Below are 16159 nucleotides of genomic sequence, written 5' to 3' on the forward strand. Positions count from 1 at the left end.
AGTAGGGGTCCAAATAGGAATTAACTCTTTAGATAATCATGATTTGTTCCATTAATAATGGCCTTAATAATAAGGTGAATAAGTCAATAAAAAATATTTGAGAGGGAAGGAGTTTGATTCGAAAATCCTATTTACTAATAAAAACAAATTTCTTTTCTATAATTTAAAAACAGAACCACGATTCAAGATTCTAATTTCCAAACACTTCCCAACTAAGTCCCAATTTTAAAATTCATATTTATAGTACTAGTAGAAATGAGCTTCATCTATGAATTTCCTCCTTTTAATAATCTCCATTTGCAGTTGGTGGTTTATATCACTATTTCTCTCTCTCTAAAAACTTCAATTGTTTTTGCAGGTTAGGGTTCATAACTTCAATTTCTTCTCAATGTATTTATTTTTGTTCAGATTGCTTGGATTTTTCTCTGATTCTGTATTTTAAGCTTCTATTTCTTTGACATTGATGGTTGATTCATACTAATATTGAGTTAATTATGTATCTGGGTGGTGAATGATTCTATTTCTATTTTAAGCTTCATCTTAAGGATTGTTGATCACATTGTGGACTGAATGAAGATTACTTTATTAACTATGAGTTTGATTTCATTCACTTTGTCTAAAGACTAGGTAATGTTTGTTTTGTTCTCTAACTCAGATTTGAAGTCTGACTTGAGGTCTGAGTTGACTTGAGTCAGATTCCAGACTGTTTGTATTTGTCTGACTTGTCTTAATGGCTCATTTGGGTTTATTTTGGGTAGAGTTTCTTTGTCTGTGTACAAGTACATAGGGATTGTCATTACAGATTGATGTATTGTTAAATATAAGGATTTCTTGTCAGAATCTATGCTGCTGTGAAAATTCTTGACAGTTTGTTTTTATATAATCTCTTTTTTTTTGTTCTTTTATGATCATATATCTTATCATTGATACATCAAGCTTGTTTCATATTGCATTTTCATTTCGACTAGTGAAACTAGGCCTAAATTGCAGAGAGAAGACCAGTCAGACCAAACTGGTTAACCCCACTTAGATCTTGTTCCTAATGATAATAAATACATATGGAAAACGTCGTAGTACATTCTAGTTTGGCTGTTTTGTCGAAATTTAAATAGAAAAAGAAGAGTACAAACTAGCAAGATCGCAGACGATACAGTAGTACATGCACTTCGTTACATAAATAGTTTTGACAAAATGAAGGAAATATTAGAATTGCTTGGAAAATAAGACAACCCCCACTTAGTGTAGGTCTAATTTGTTTGTTCGTCATGTCCTACGTTTCTAATAGTTCACAGACGTGAATTTAAAGCTGCAATTTCTTGTTCAATTTTTTGATTTTCTAACTTCAGTCGTCCTTTATTTTTATTCTTATTTACATACTGTCCCACTTTGAAGGTTGACAGAGAAAAGATGTCGACGAATGGATTTTGTGAAGGAGAAGAAGACCCTACCTCTAACTTTCTTGTTGAGAAGGTACTGGTTCCAGTATTTGTTCTTTTAGTTTCTATAAAGACTATTCGGCCGACTTTTTTATAAGATGAAATATTTGTCTCTAACTTATGATGCTTTAGCTACACTTTTTTTGAAACTGTAAATGAATGATTTAGTAAGGGAATGAGTAAAAATATACTTTAACACTTACAACAAAAAAAAAAGAGTAAAAATATTACAAGAGTACAAAGGAGATAAACTAATGACCAAGGAGCATAACATCCTGACCACCTGGGTATTCTAGGAAACCCTCATATATGTCAGCCATAATGGCCTCCCAACTATACAAAAAATCAGTACATATTCAGTTCACAGCACACAATTTTAGAGGTTTCTTTTGGTGAAAAATATGATTGACTTTGCCCCCACTTACTTTCTTTGAAAGTAACTGAATCTCTCGATTTCCAAATAGACCAAAATATTGCTTGTGGAATCATGTTCCAGAGTTTTATCCTACTCTTCGGCACCTTCATTTTCCTTCATTCTACTAGAAGACCTTATATTATTTCCGGGATACACCATGTTGCTTGTACCGATTTTAAGAAATAAAACCAAACCTCAATAGCGAAGCTATAGTGAAGTAGTAGGTGATTAATCGATTCTCAAGTACATTTACAAAGGATGCATCGGTTGATCTTGTTGATACCACCAGAGTAGGTTATCTTTGTGTGGTTGCAGCCCACAAGGTCAAATTGACCCTTGGTCGAATATCTTTGTTCCAAATCAATTTATGAGATACGACTTGTTGTCCTCTGGAAGCCATTGGAGATTTGTACCACCTTTTCACTATGAACATCCCAATCGTTAAAATACTGACGGAAGCTATGGTTCCAAGTATTTAATCCGTTCCCTCGAATAACAATCAAATGCCCAAAAATCCTTGGCTAAGGTTTAATAAGGTCTAGTTGAGACCCAAACTTGTGTACAAGAAAGAACGTTCTTAGAGCATCTCCAATCGGGCACTCTAAGAAAAACTCTAAAAGTCCTAGTTGTCAAGTGTCAATGAAGATTCTCTTTCCTAAGTGGATACATAGAGACACTCTAAACTTTTCTAGTCTCCAATGGAGATCTCTAAAATACATCTTCTTAATACACATATCACTCTTAAATTCAATAGGGAAAAAAGGAAGGATTTCTATTGGTTAAATTTTAGAGTGACACTTAGAGAGTCTCAAGATTTTAGAGTGTCTCTCTTGAGAGTCTCTATATTAAATGCTCCACGTCATCATGGACTGTCAAATATAGTGTCCCAGTGGAGATGGTTCTTTAACAAAATCTCTAAAAATCCTAAGTGGCATTATAAGTTTTAGAGTTTGAGAGTCCCATTGGAGACTTCTACCATCTCCTAAGTATGATGCTTTAGCTACTGTGAAATTTCACTCATCTCAGTCATCATTTTGTCTTCCTAGGTTAAGGTTGACCCCAGTCAACCTGCGTCATTGACTTGGCAACGGAAAATGGACAGTGATGAAATTGTTCCTTCATCGTTCATGCCGAAAATACAGGAGATCATACATATGGTACGTTTTTAACTTTAACAGTACTTTTGTGTAGCCTTGTTTTCTAAATAAGTAAATAACATGGTTATCCCATGTTTCCGACTTCTGAAAAGCTTGTGAACTTTCAACTATGCATGACTTTTACTCCAACAGAAGAGTATTCAGGTTCACATTCTCTTCCATGTATATCATATGAACAGAGATGCTACCCCCAAACAAAGTTATGCATATATGCATGACATGGATTTGGAATGACTGTGGCCTACTTCTAGTCACCCTTGGCATAATGTAACGAACAGACTAGAGAGTCCAATAATGCACTCATCCCTGTATTTCAACAGCATATATTAATGGTCCACTTATATGGTTCTCTTCTTATATTTTCTTCCCAGCCTTAACTTTGTATTTTGTTTTCTGAAGGCTCCAAAAGCCTTGAGGTTATGGCATCATGTTAGAGACGAAGTATCAAGAGGGCAGGTGAAACTTTCTTTTATCAAATGAATGTTTTTGTTATGATTGGATTGGTAATATAGTGAAGTGTTCATTTTAATAATAGATCCATCCTTATAATTTTCCTGAATCCTCCAGAACCTTACTCTGACCATACATATTATTTCTCTGGAAATTTCAGGCGGTTACTGTTGATCCTTTTTACAGCCGTCAAGTAACAGGTTGTCATGGTGTTCCATTAGGTGGTATTGGGTAAGATATCATCCTATACCAGATACTTGATGTATATCAGCATGACCTTTATTGTGGTTGTGTGAATTCACTATTCCTTCGGTATGGTATCAGAACGCTGAAATTTGTAGTAAAATATTGAAGTTATTAATCTTCTGTCTCCTTAGATAACAACCTGTTTTGGTTATTAGTGGTTAATAATTCACTGAAACCTGATAGACCAGCACATGATAATGATAATGTGCTTCTATAACAATAGAACATCTGAGGAATTGTCGTCGAGATCGAAGTAAGTGCTTAATGCAGTTTATATTGATGTTCATATACACCTTTAAAGTATATAGAGAGTTAAATATGATATCTTTGTCAAGATAACAAATAAAGAGCCAATACCCCACTTGCCTAACTATAACATGTTTGCACGGAATTGCCTGGAGCTGAAGGAGGGAAGACCAAAACAGACTCGAGAGGTACTCATGGATTAGCATATGAAAAATATGCCATTTATGGGACACATAAGTAGTTGCAGGTACATGATACCTGGCAATTTGTTCCTTCGCGAGGGATGGTTTATTCATGAAATGAGGACATTCACCCTCTGTAAATTAATCTCAAGCAGAAAATGTTGAAAATTGCGATACATACCTTTTAGCGCAATCACAACTTCTTATACCTTTGTCGTGGAGAGATATCCTTTGTGCATGCTTCTTATATTACAATGACTTCAATGTCTTGTGGGAAGGTCAGAACAGAAACAACTGGGCAGTAGTATATGGATTGGTTAGCGATTTCTATAAGATAAGCTAAATATATGATTCAGAAAAGCACATCTAAATGTGATAGTATGTTCACTTGCTCGCTATCGGATGTTACGTACCCACATGCTGTGACTCATGTATTTACTGTAATATACTGTTTATCAGGAATTCTCATCTGTAATCTATTTGGATTTTTGATTAAATCTACCATCATTTAATTGAATATGTAAAGGTTTTCCTTAATTTTTCATCTGGTTGAATATGTCAACCTTCAGCGCAGGAAGCATTGGAAGAAGTTACAGAGGAGAGTTTCAACGCTTCCAACTGTTCCCTACAATATGCGAAGATAAACCTGTTTTAGCAAACCAATTTTCTGTAAGTGAATCAATTTTTTAGTGGATAAACATAATAGCTTTACTCCAAGTAGTATGCCTAAGTTGGATGACCACACAACTGTTACCGTTTCGCTTAAGTTGCAATCTAAGTTGTTATTGGCAACATATAAGTGTCACTTATTTATTTCCCTCAGTACCTATTCTACTTCCTTAGTTTATCTCTTGTTTTCTTACTGCAGGTTTTTATTTCACGGTCAAATGGAAAAAGATATGCTACCGTATTGTCCCCAAGGACCCCAGAAGGGGTAAAGTAAGCCACCTTTGATTGGTTTATCGGTTCTTTAGAGACAATCTTTATGCTATCGGAAAATTTCTGAGAACTCAAATGTCCATAACAATAGCGATTTTAGTTTATCGTATTCATGTACTCTGGTCCAACGGAACAAGTCTGGCTAAAATCATGCTGATATGTGATTCTGTAGAGAGGTTTCAACTTCTGGAATTGGATCCTGGGATTGGAATTTGAATGGGAAGAATTCTACTTATCATGCTCTTTATCCGAGGGCATGGTCTGTATATGATGGTAAGCTCTTGTACTAAATACTACAGATTCCTACAACCTTCATCATATTAGTCAATTGATATTTCTTTTCTTATTTATGCAGGTGAACCCGATCCAGAGCTTAAAATAGTTTGTCGTCAGATTTCACCATTTATTCCTCACAATTATAAAGAGAGTAGCTTCCCAGTTGCAGTATTTACATTCACAGTACGTTAGATACTGAAAGAGGATTTTCTCTTTCTCATGTTCTTGTTTTTGGTAGCCAGAGATCTTGGTTAACCTGAAAATAATACAAGTGATTAACTGTTTGTTTGACAATTTTCTCTAGCTATCCAATTCCGGAGAAACTGCTGCCAATGTTAGCTTGCTATTCACATGGACTGTAAGTGTAGACCTTTGTATGATGAGTTTATTCTTTGAAGTGAAAGAATCCCCTGTTAAAAACTTCCATTAAATGTAAAAGAAAATCTCTTTTTTATTTATTTAATAATTCAATTAAAAAAATAGAAATAAACATTTCTGCTTGTATCTTGCAGAACTCAGTCGGCGGGGATTCTGAAAGTTCTGGTAGTCACTTCAATTCGAGGATGCCGTAAGGATGTCTCCTTGATTTACTTTCATGTTCTTCCGCTCGGGATTGTGATATATTTCAGCTTTTAGTTTATGAAATATCTTTTCAAATGTTATCTATTTCAAACTTCAGTACATATGTTTATTTTTCCTTTCATGCTTAAGATCTAACATTTAAGATCATATTCTTTTAACAGGACAAAAAGTGGAGTTCATGGAGTACTTCTACATCACAAGTAAGTGGCTTTCTTGACAGAAATATGAAGAGGGGTTCTCATTTTATTTACATATAACTTCATATGGTGTTTTCAAAGTGGAGTGATGGGTCTGTCTATGAGGTTTTTCCTGCTTTTCTAACTTTTGAGGAACATTAGCTAGTTGAGTGCATATGAGGATCACATAAGGCCATCCAAGGAGTGCCTTTTCCATATTTTGTTTGAACTTACTCACCATATTCATCCTTTATCTGTACATGAAGCACCAAAGATGGGCATTCTCCAGTGACATTTGCAATAGCAGCCCAAGAGACGGCTGACGTTAAGGTTTCGGAGTGCCCTTGCTTCTTGATATCTGGAAATTCCCAGGGTATCACAGCAAAAGATATGTGGAATGAAATTAAAGAGGTTGGTGAAAACTACAATCTTATTTCATTATGTGAAAATGAACGACATATTGCAGTGAAAAGGACTTACTAAAACTCCATCATATCATGTTGTTTTCCGAGTAAGACTTTGACCAGACAAATGTTTGAGTTTTGGCAACACAGTAATGAGCCTCTAGCTCAATCTAGTGTAAACCAAAGCACTTAATTTGTTTTCTTTCTCATCACTTTGCTTATACATGTCACGATTTGTGGTTAAGGATTTGTAGTTTTGTTAAAGCTTAATCTGTTAGAGATTTATATAGTTTTTCTATTTGGGAGTTTTTGTTTTATCATCGACAAAAACTTACCTTGTCAATGTAATGAAGTAACCATCAACAAAAATCTGATAACATAATCTTTACTCAGTTGCATTAAATCGATAATCCATGGAAAATGAAGATCAACAATATAAAGTGATCATCTTATTTTGTATTGGACATTCAACGCTTTATCTCTTAAGTGTAAAAACATGACCCAAGGCGGCATTTATTTTGTATCGGATATTTTCCGTAGTTTGAAGAGCTTGATTTCTTTATTTTGTTCTACAGCGTGGATCCTTTGACCATCTTGTTTCTGACAACACATCAATGCCTTCAGAACCAGGATCTTCTATTGGAGCTGCAGTAGCAGCTTCTGTATCTGTTCCATCAAACTCTACCCGAACGGTCACATTTTCACTAGCATGGGCATGCCCGGAAGTTAACTTTCCGAGTGGGAACACTTATCACAGGTATAACTCAACCCTTAGCAACTACATCATTTAACATTTAAGTCATGTCTGCTGACATAGGTTACTCATCAGGCGATACACAAAATTCTATGGAATTCATACAGATGCAGCAGCAAATCTTGCACATGATGCTATTCTAGGTGATAATCCAAGATAATCATTGTTCAAACCAATTTTTGTGTCTTCTTGGAAATAGAATGTGTTTATCTTGATCTTTTTTTCTTTAGTGAAAGCAAGAGTCAAAAGTTTGATTTCTTTCTATTCCTTTTGTCAAATAGAACATGATCAGTGGGAGTCACAAATAGAATCATGGCAAAGACCTATTCTTCAAGACAAACAACTTCCTGAATGGTGAGGGTGCACTTATTTTCCTTATGCCATATTATTCGTTTATCGGTGATTCAAAAAATTTAAAGGCATATGCAGGTACCGTTTATCTCTATTCAATGAGCTTTACTACCTTAATGCTGGCGGAACAATTTGGACAGGTATTTAGGGACCTGGACCTACATACTATCATTTCCGGGGAACAAAGTGAATTTAAATTCACTGCTTGCTTTTTGTAGATGGATCGCTTCCATTGCGGAGTTTAGCAACTAGTGGAGAGAGAAAATTTTCTATCAACTGCTCTGGATCAAATATTGGTACCCCTACTGCTGAACCTCAAAACAATATTTCAGTTGGTTTATCCGGAAAGATGATTTCAGTACTTGAGGAAATACAGACACCAGTACCATCAAATTCTGCTTTTGGATCATCGTTGCTTCAAAAGGGGGAAGAGAATATTGGCCAGTTCCTCTATCTCGAAGGTATTGAGTATCACATGTGGAACACTTGTGATGTGCACTTTTACTCATCATTTGCGCTAATCATGCTTTTCCCCAAGCTTGAACTTAGCATCCAAAGGGACTTCGCAGCAGCTGTTATGATGCATGATCCAGAAAGAGTGAGAATGTTGGATGACGGAAACTGGGCTCAAAGGAAGGCTTTGGGTGCTGTGCCTCATGATCTTGGGCTGAACAATCCGTGGATTGAAGTAAATGCTTATAACTTCCACAACACAAATAGATGGAAAGATTTAAATCCTAAATTCGTACTCCAGATCTATAGGGATGTGATTGCAACTGGTGATAAATCTTTTGCACAGGCCGTATGGCCCGCAGTATATACAGCAATGGCTTATATGGACCAATTTGATAAGGATAACGATGGGATGATTGAGAATGAAGGTTTTCCTGATCAGACATACGATGTATGGTCAGTTAAAGGGGTAAGTGCCTATAGTGGTGGGCTGTGGGTTGCAGCGTTACAAGCTGCGTCTGCCATGGCACGTGAAGTTGGAGACGAGGTGTCCGAGGAACATTTCTGGCTAAAGTTTCAAAAAGCAAAAGCTGTTTATGGTCAACTGTGGAACGGCGAGTACTTCAATTATGACAACAGTGGTGGCATTTCGAGTTCGTCAATTCAAGCTGATCAATTGGCTGGACAATGGTATGTTACAAGCAAAATTTATGCTTCTGAACTTTATATTTTGCACTCATATGGTTAGTGTTATGTTCTAATTCGGGTCAATTCCTTTGCTCAAAAAGCATATGAAGAACAAGAGTAGAAATTTTGCGAGATCTTTGCTTTATCAAATCATTTTTGTTAGTCTCTATATACTCTGTGTGACTGTTTTGATTCATTATCCATTTTAGGTATGCTCGAGCTTGTCAACTATTGCCAATTGTTGACGAAGACAAAGCACAAAGTGCACTTGGGAAGGTTTATAATTTTAACGTTTTAAAGACGAATAACGGGAAGCGAGGAGCTGTTAATGGGATGCGACCAGATGGGACAGTTGACATGGCAGGCATGCAGTCAAGAGAAATATGGTCAGGGGTCACATATGCTGTCGCTGCGTCTATGATTCATGAAGGTCTGGAAGAAATGGGATTTAAGACTGCAAGTGGTGTCTATGAAGCGTCCTGGTCTCAAGAAGGCTTAGGGTGAGTTTGCATTATTATTTAGTTTCTCTCTTCACTATTTGATATATAAAAGTGTGAAAAATGGAGGGGCTACGCAGAAAGAAAGGGTAAGGAAAATGAACGACGGAATATCATATTAGGACTAGTGACTGGAAGTCTGGAACTTAAGATTTCAATTGAAGGGCACGGTTTATATAGGCTACTCTAATTGATAGGCTGACTCCGGCAAGGTAGTGTCGGTGATTGCTATTTTGTTAATGCCCATATTTTACATCTTCATCACTCACTACCTACCATTATCATAGAGTCAGTCACCTGCAACACTCCACCAGTAAGACAGCAATATTGTTCTTTAGCCCAATTTTATTAGATCCGCCTTCTGTTAAGGTGTAGTATTGTTTACCCACGTTTGACGCGAGTCAAGGACAAAACTCTTGGTTGCACGCGAGTGAAGGACCGCAATATTGTTCTCTTAGGCAACACTGGTACACATTTGTTGCCCTTTTTCACATGGTACATGACTTTTTTCTTTGTCTTGGACCGACGACAACTCATGCTTCCTTAACCTAATCAGCCTGGCGTTAAGCCCACTCGAAGGGCCAAGCTAATATGTAAGACAAGGCGCTACATTATGACGTAGGTGCAGAAGGTCTTCAAAGCTTATACAATGCGCATGCATATTATATTATGCATCTACCCATCTACTAATATATTCCTCATAGTCGTGGAAGATTTTGAAGTCACAAAAATTTTAATTTACCATTGTGAATTCCATTACCCATAGAAACATGGTGTTGTTTCAGTAAAATTTGTTTCTTTTCATTAGTTAAGGGCATCGACTAGCCATGCTTCTACCTTCTCAGAAGCCACTATGCCCGGATCTAGTGTCCCTAGTCTTGCAACTTTGATTCATCAAGTTTGCGAAACAAGAATACAGAAATACCAGACCCTAGTTCAAGTGGAATCTTGCCTATCAAAGGCTTTCCTCAGCCATTATAACCAAGGAAGAACACCAATTTTCTCCAAAAGAGAGTGAATTTTGGGTAGTTAAGATATGGTTGAAAAAAGAATAGATCATGTTATAATACATAATTATACACATTGTCCTTTTGGTTTGTTAACGTACTAGTTTTTCTACTGCAGGTACGCCTTTCAGACTCCGGAAGCTTGGGATACAGATGACAAGTATAGATGTTTAGGTTATATGCGCCCGTTAGCCATATGGGCTATGCAATGGGCTTTATTTCCACCAAAGCTCTTCAAAGAGGAAACTTCAGAATTATTGAAGGAAGATCCTCCTCTCCTCTTTAGGAATATCGACGAATTTCCAAGAGTTGCAAAGCTATTAAAGTTACCAAAAGAAGAAGACACAAGAAGCTGTCTGCAGTTCTTTTATGATTATGCTTTCAAGAATAAATAGATATCAGCATACAAAAATAAAAGCTCAAGATTGTGTGAGCATCTTAATCATCATTTATTAATAACTTTATTTGTTTTATGACAAAAGATTTATCATTAAACACCTGTGAGTGATCGTATTCTTTTTCCTCCTTAGCTCTCAGATGAATTCTTTGTGTAAAATATTAAATATGTACTGAAGAATCCTTGGTAATCGAAAAATAATATGTTCTTGTTATTAATTATCTTGCTAGATCCTGAAATATTATGAAAGCTTCAATTGTCAACTATACTCTTTTTTGTCAACATTTTTATATTGTCGTTGAAAGCTTCGATGATATCTTCATAAATTGAGTACGGGTGACTTCCAAGAAGAACATCCACAATAGATCCAGTGCCCTTCACAAGATCTCTTTTGTTTCAACAAAAAAAAAAAGATCTCCTTTGATAGCTGTATCACTTCCAAAGACAACAATACCTGCATTCTCATTTTCAAGATTCAACGTTGTTCGTTTCACACCGCTAGCAAATTCAACCATTTCCTCAGCTTGAATCTTGTTCAATCCATAAACACGTGCAATCCCATCTCCAACTGAGACCACTCTATCGATCTCATCCACTTGAAAATTCGTCTAAAAGTTGGTAATTCGACTTTCGAATAGAGTAGCGAGTTCCACAACTCTGCGGGAGAACTCTATAATTCAAAAATTGGATAGAGTCGAGGGAGAAATCCACTTTACTAATTGACTAAAAGTCAACTGAAACTCCCCTGAAAACCCCTTTCTTATTCCTTCTCAAGAAAAGATTCTTTTTTTCGAACAATTGTCCTTGCCTATGAAATGGATAACCCTTGCTGCCATAGCAGCAGGATTATATATATATATATATATATATATATATATATATATGTGTGTGTGTGTGTTTTCTTTGTGCCTAAATCTGGAGATTTTTCCATGAAAGAAGACTAGGCAAAATTATCAAGAAATATCATAGAACCAGGACTTCAATTGGAGTAAAAATGTTAAAGAACAGACAAATGTATTCATACATCAATAGATAATTATGATACAAGGAGTTGCCCATTACCTAATTCCTACCTACTTCACTACACTATGGAAACTAGAGCAACAAGCAGTGATCTTCACTATAAATTTTATGTACTTCCTTTTGTTAGTCAAGTCAAATTCGTGCCGAAGGAAACCCCAGAATCATCAGATAAATCACACCTCATCTGTTTCGGCTGAAAATGAAATCCTCTACCTTATATATTCCTTCGCTTATTGGATTTCAGAAGGAATAATCTCATCTAGCTACTCTAATCTCTGTCCTAATGACGATCCATGGGCAAAATTATTCTCTCACCTGCACGATTGCAGACTCTGCTATCACTAAAGTATGTCGATTTCTTCATACCGGGTTATTGTCGATCACGCATTATCTCCTACATAAACGAAATGAGGTCAGATTTCTGTGCACAAAATTAAATTAGTAAATGATGCAGTACTAGAATTTGTATAATTTTTCATTACAAAGTCATATAGAACATTATTCTCTTACAGTTTGTTATTCATCACGAAGGAACACCATTGTGAGGCACTAGTTGTGATGAAGTTGTGGGTGTTGCGATTTTCTCTAACATTTCTAGAATTGTCTTTCGTTCGGTCTCAGATGCCTTTTCCCATCTTTCTCTTATTAATAATAACTCAGGTAGATAGTAAAATTCATTAAGTTCTTCCGGCATAGGTGTAGCTGAAAGTTGTTTCCAATGTGAGTCAATCTTAGAGAGAGGAATTGGACTACCCATACGGCAAAACTGTGAAATCTCATGTGCACAAGGGAGTCCATGAGAAGAACGAAGTGCACAGCCACAAGCTGTTACATCTGTGCCAACATTCTCAGACCGACTATGCTCCATTGCTAGAAGCTCTAATGCCTTAGGAGACACTTTACCCCATAATTCCTTAAAAGCGAGTAACAAATGTTCTTGTTGAACAAGCGTTGCAGTCTTCTCAAAGGATGCTTTAATGTCAATTATCTCATTACAGATCATCTGGTGCATTGCTGTCCAACAGGCTGAGAAGTTATTAGCCGAGGATCCTAGGTGGCTCTTCAATTTAACATAAGAACTTTCGGTTCTATTTGCTGTTGTGTGACCAAAATGTTTCACATTATTTGTCCAAGCAGAAACAAATTGCTCTTTATGTGGTAACCAACTCTCACGTATATAGTTGAGGCACAAAGGGTAGCTAGCCCATTTCAATAAAAAATCACAAATAACATCCATGTATCTTTCCTTAGTATCAACTTCCATTAGATTTGTCCACTCCTGCATAAATTGTTCAAACTCTTCATTGTTCTCAAAGTGGTTTCTGCAATTTTCTGACACATTATTTGAAATGTGAAACTTGCAAAGCAATCGCTCTGCCAGTGGAAATACTGCACCAATTGCATTTACCAGTGCAAGCTCTCCGTCTGTTATGAAAACTGTTGGTAATTTTGAGGGCGGAAATAATGTCTTCAAACGAGTTAACGCCCAAGTATAATGATCTTCTGTTTCTGCCTCTAAGAAGACAAATGCAACTGTAAACGATTTCCCTATGGAGGTCATCCCAACTATCTGAAACAGGGGTGTTCCAAACCTATTGGTCTTGTATGTGCAATCAACCATTAGCACTGAATGGAAACACCTAACCAACTGTATAGATTCTGGGTGAGCCCAAAATATATCTCTAAGTTCTTCGTTCTCTTCATCCCTCCTATGCCATTCGATATAGTGGTGTTTTGACAACAACTTCATTACTTGTTCCATGTCCGACTTCCCTTCTGTCTCCATGAGCCTTAGAGTAGCCCTTGCATTGTAAATGGTTCTCATAGTGGACATATTTTCTTTACTTCTCTCTTTGAGAGTGTTTAATACCTGTCGAGGTCGAAGACCACTTTTGGTCAAATGAACTAATATTTGCTTTTCTTCATCCTTCAATCTGGCTACATAAGAATGACCAACTAATGATTCTGGTAACTCATGATTATGTTCCCCACAGTGCACTTTAACCTTCCATTTTTCTCCTACCATACAAACTCCTTTCAGTTTAAATGGGCATCCACATTTTCTTGTCCCGCTTTCTCTTCTTCTCGTAAGGTATTTATTTTCAAGTTGCTGTGCCTTTTTCTTATGGTCCCTGTAAACACCACCTCTCTCGCATCCTAATTCTAATCTTGCAGCTCTTCCTTGCACTTGTTTTCTTGACTTAGAAATCACAATCACAGACTTATTTTTCCTTCCTACCTCTTGACACCACTCAATTAGGGCTTCACGTGAGTCAAATACCTACAATAAATCAAGAACCCACTAAATTGTTCTTTGTTTTATCCTTATATCAATTTAAGGACCTGTTATAAATGACTATGCAAGAAACAATACCTGGTCCGTATGAAAACATTTTGTCAAGTCTACTTTCGCTGAGACAGAGAGAGGTACTTCCACATTATTAACAAGAGTGTTACCCACATTTTCGTCCTCAATTATTCTTTTCTCCTTAATATCATCCTATTAAGAAACAAACCCGAGAAATTAATAAACGAATAGCAAAAATGGTAACAATGACTTATTGACAAGTGGGTTATTTGGAGAATAATGAGAAGCGAGCGAAGATAATCTATATGAACGAGAAACAACTCACCTTCTCATTTGGACGGTCCATTTCACTTGACATTGTCTGATCATCTGATAATAGATGTTTTTGTTCAAAAGAAAGATCACCTTCGTCTCGTTGAGAATCTCCTACCGAAGAATCATCACAATCAGTAGTTCGAAAATTCCCGATTGAAGGCTCTTGAGGATTACCTGCCTCAAGATTATCCTCAGATATCTGCTCTATGTTCTCAAATGCGAAAGTGTAATCTATCCAAATAACAAACTTGAAGTTTTAGAATAAAAAACTTGATAATAAAAAAAACTACATGATAGGAACAATTGAATATGTCAGATAATATAATAACAATTTCGAAATCATAATGTCATCAATTCTATCTATATTGTGGCAAATTTTTCACAAATATTGGAATAAGGAAGAGAAATCAATTACCCATTATCACCAATAAAATTCTTACCCAAACTCGAAAATGTGGGAAAATTTTCATGTAACCTAATTAAGAGTCTGATTCAAATAAACAGCCTCATACCCATCAACAAAAAAAATGAATTGGATTGTTGCCCCACATTATAACTTAATTGTTAAACTGTACCAGGTATATATATATATATATAGAGAGAGAGAGAGAGAGAGAGAGTTACCAGAAACATCATCAAGACGAGGTCGCTTTTCATCAGGGATAAGGTGTTGAACTTCGATAGACATTGAATTCCAGTCGACGGATTCCAATTGAATTTCATCTTTTTCATTATGGTCCAAATCTTCAAGCTTCCTCTTATGATCAGATTGAACAGAAGAGCTCACGTCTTCTGCTTTAAGAACACCAGGTTCAGGTAAAAAATCAACAATTTCTTGAACCGCCTTTTCTTTAAGCTTCATATCATCAAGCTTGATCGATTGAAATTCTGTTTCAGCTTCTGCTGCTATTACTGGTGCCGGTTGCCGTTCTTCTTCCGCCATTGTTTTTTGTTAAGGAACTCACAAACCCTAGTTTTTTTATTCTGAGAAATTATTATTTGGACTTGGTTTACAGGAGGTTTTTTTAAGAAACGGAAAATTTCCCAAAAAAAACGTCCCACGACTCGCACCTAAAGGGGTGGGAATCGGGTGGGAATCGGGCGGGTTCGGACTCTTCCTTTCACGGGCACAGGGGATCGGGCTCGAAGACTTAATGTCCGATCGGGCTATCGGGCAAATCGAGCCTGACAAATATGAATATCTTTGTGCCCGCTGCCTGGTTTTGCCCGAGAGCCCGATTAGGCCCTAACGGGCTCGGGCGGACAGGTCGCGGGCTATTTGAATGAAAAACATTATATAAAAAAAAAAACTTAATATATAATTATCGTAAGTTTGTTTAGTTATAGTGAACAGAGAAAGTTGATGCTAAAAGTAGTGGTCACCATTGTTGCATAAAAATAAAATAAAACTTAATATATACACTCTAGAGTCTATACAAACCCCAATTTCTTGTTGAAAACCATCGTAAAAAAAAAAGGAAAAGAAAAGAAAAAGAGGACAACATCAATAGATTGTAGTTGATACATCCTTCATTTACATCATTTAAAAAAACGAAATCAAATCAGATCCTTAAGATATGATTCGTTTCAGAGATCAGAAATATAATGCTTCATGCTTCAGTTACGCTTCCTAATCATTTCAAATTCAGAGAAGATGCACTGATGACTGATCGGAGAAGTTTCGGCAAGGTGCGGTGGTCCGAGATTTTTAAGTAATAAGAGAGAGAGAGAGAGAAAGAGAGGAGAGAGAGAGAGAGATTAAGAGAACAACTCACTGTGGATGGTAATAAGATGCGATGGATTAAAGAGAGAGTGTGTGGTCTGGTACTTGGAAGAGGAGGTGGGGGATCAAGGAGTT

General features: G+C 36.5%; 2 protein-coding genes across 6 annotated transcripts; one reads left to right on the top strand and one right to left on the bottom strand.

The window, feature by feature from the left end:
- Positions 1 to 58: 58 nt before the first annotated feature.
- Positions 59 to 10873, top strand: LOC147532426 (uncharacterized). Of its 4 annotated transcripts, none has more exons than XM_086648684.1 (20): positions 59 to 867; positions 1393 to 1470; positions 2898 to 3008; positions 3408 to 3464; positions 3619 to 3689; positions 4702 to 4801; positions 5001 to 5071; positions 5244 to 5344; positions 5427 to 5530; positions 5652 to 5705; positions 5860 to 5915; positions 6091 to 6129; positions 6372 to 6516; positions 7085 to 7266; positions 7339 to 7406; positions 7545 to 7617; positions 7693 to 7754; positions 7833 to 8757; positions 8964 to 9254; positions 10377 to 10873. In XM_086648684.1, the coding sequence occupies exons 2-20, from the start codon at positions 1408 to 1410 to the stop codon at positions 10651 to 10653; spliced, it is 2850 nt and encodes a 949-aa protein (XP_086504810.1). In that variant the 5' UTR covers positions 59 to 867; positions 1393 to 1407; the 3' UTR covers positions 10654 to 10873. The 4 variants fall into 4 exon arrangements, with proteins under 4 accessions (XP_086504810.1, XP_086504809.1, XP_086504812.1 ...); XM_086648683.1 differs by having other exon boundaries at positions 60 to 358; XM_086648686.1 differs by having other exon boundaries at positions 66 to 358; positions 5001 to 5066.
- Positions 10874 to 11618: 745 nt separating this feature from the next.
- Positions 11619 to 15473, bottom strand: LOC147532427 (PKS-NRPS hybrid synthetase cheA-like). Of its 2 annotated transcripts, none has more exons than XM_086646532.1 (5): positions 14926 to 15473; positions 14312 to 14532; positions 14053 to 14178; positions 12189 to 13959; positions 11619 to 12072 (listed from the first exon to the last, which is right to left on the bottom strand). In XM_086646532.1, the coding sequence occupies exons 1-4, from the start codon at positions 15242 to 15244 to the stop codon at positions 12202 to 12204; spliced, it is 2424 nt and encodes an 807-aa protein (XP_086502658.1). In that variant the 5' UTR covers positions 15245 to 15473; the 3' UTR covers positions 11619 to 12072; positions 12189 to 12201. The 2 variants fall into 2 exon arrangements, with proteins under 2 accessions (XP_086502658.1, XP_086502659.1); XM_086646533.1 differs by having other exon boundaries at positions 12161 to 13959; positions 14926 to 15471.
- Positions 15474 to 16159: the final 686 nt, after the last annotated feature.

This window comes from Eschscholzia californica, unplaced genomic scaffold (genome assembly GCF_041429995.1).
Source record: "Eschscholzia californica isolate CP2 unplaced genomic scaffold, dmEscCali1.0.p SCAF_6, whole genome shotgun sequence".
Taxonomy (NCBI): Eukaryota; Viridiplantae; Streptophyta; class Magnoliopsida; order Ranunculales; family Papaveraceae; genus Eschscholzia; species Eschscholzia californica.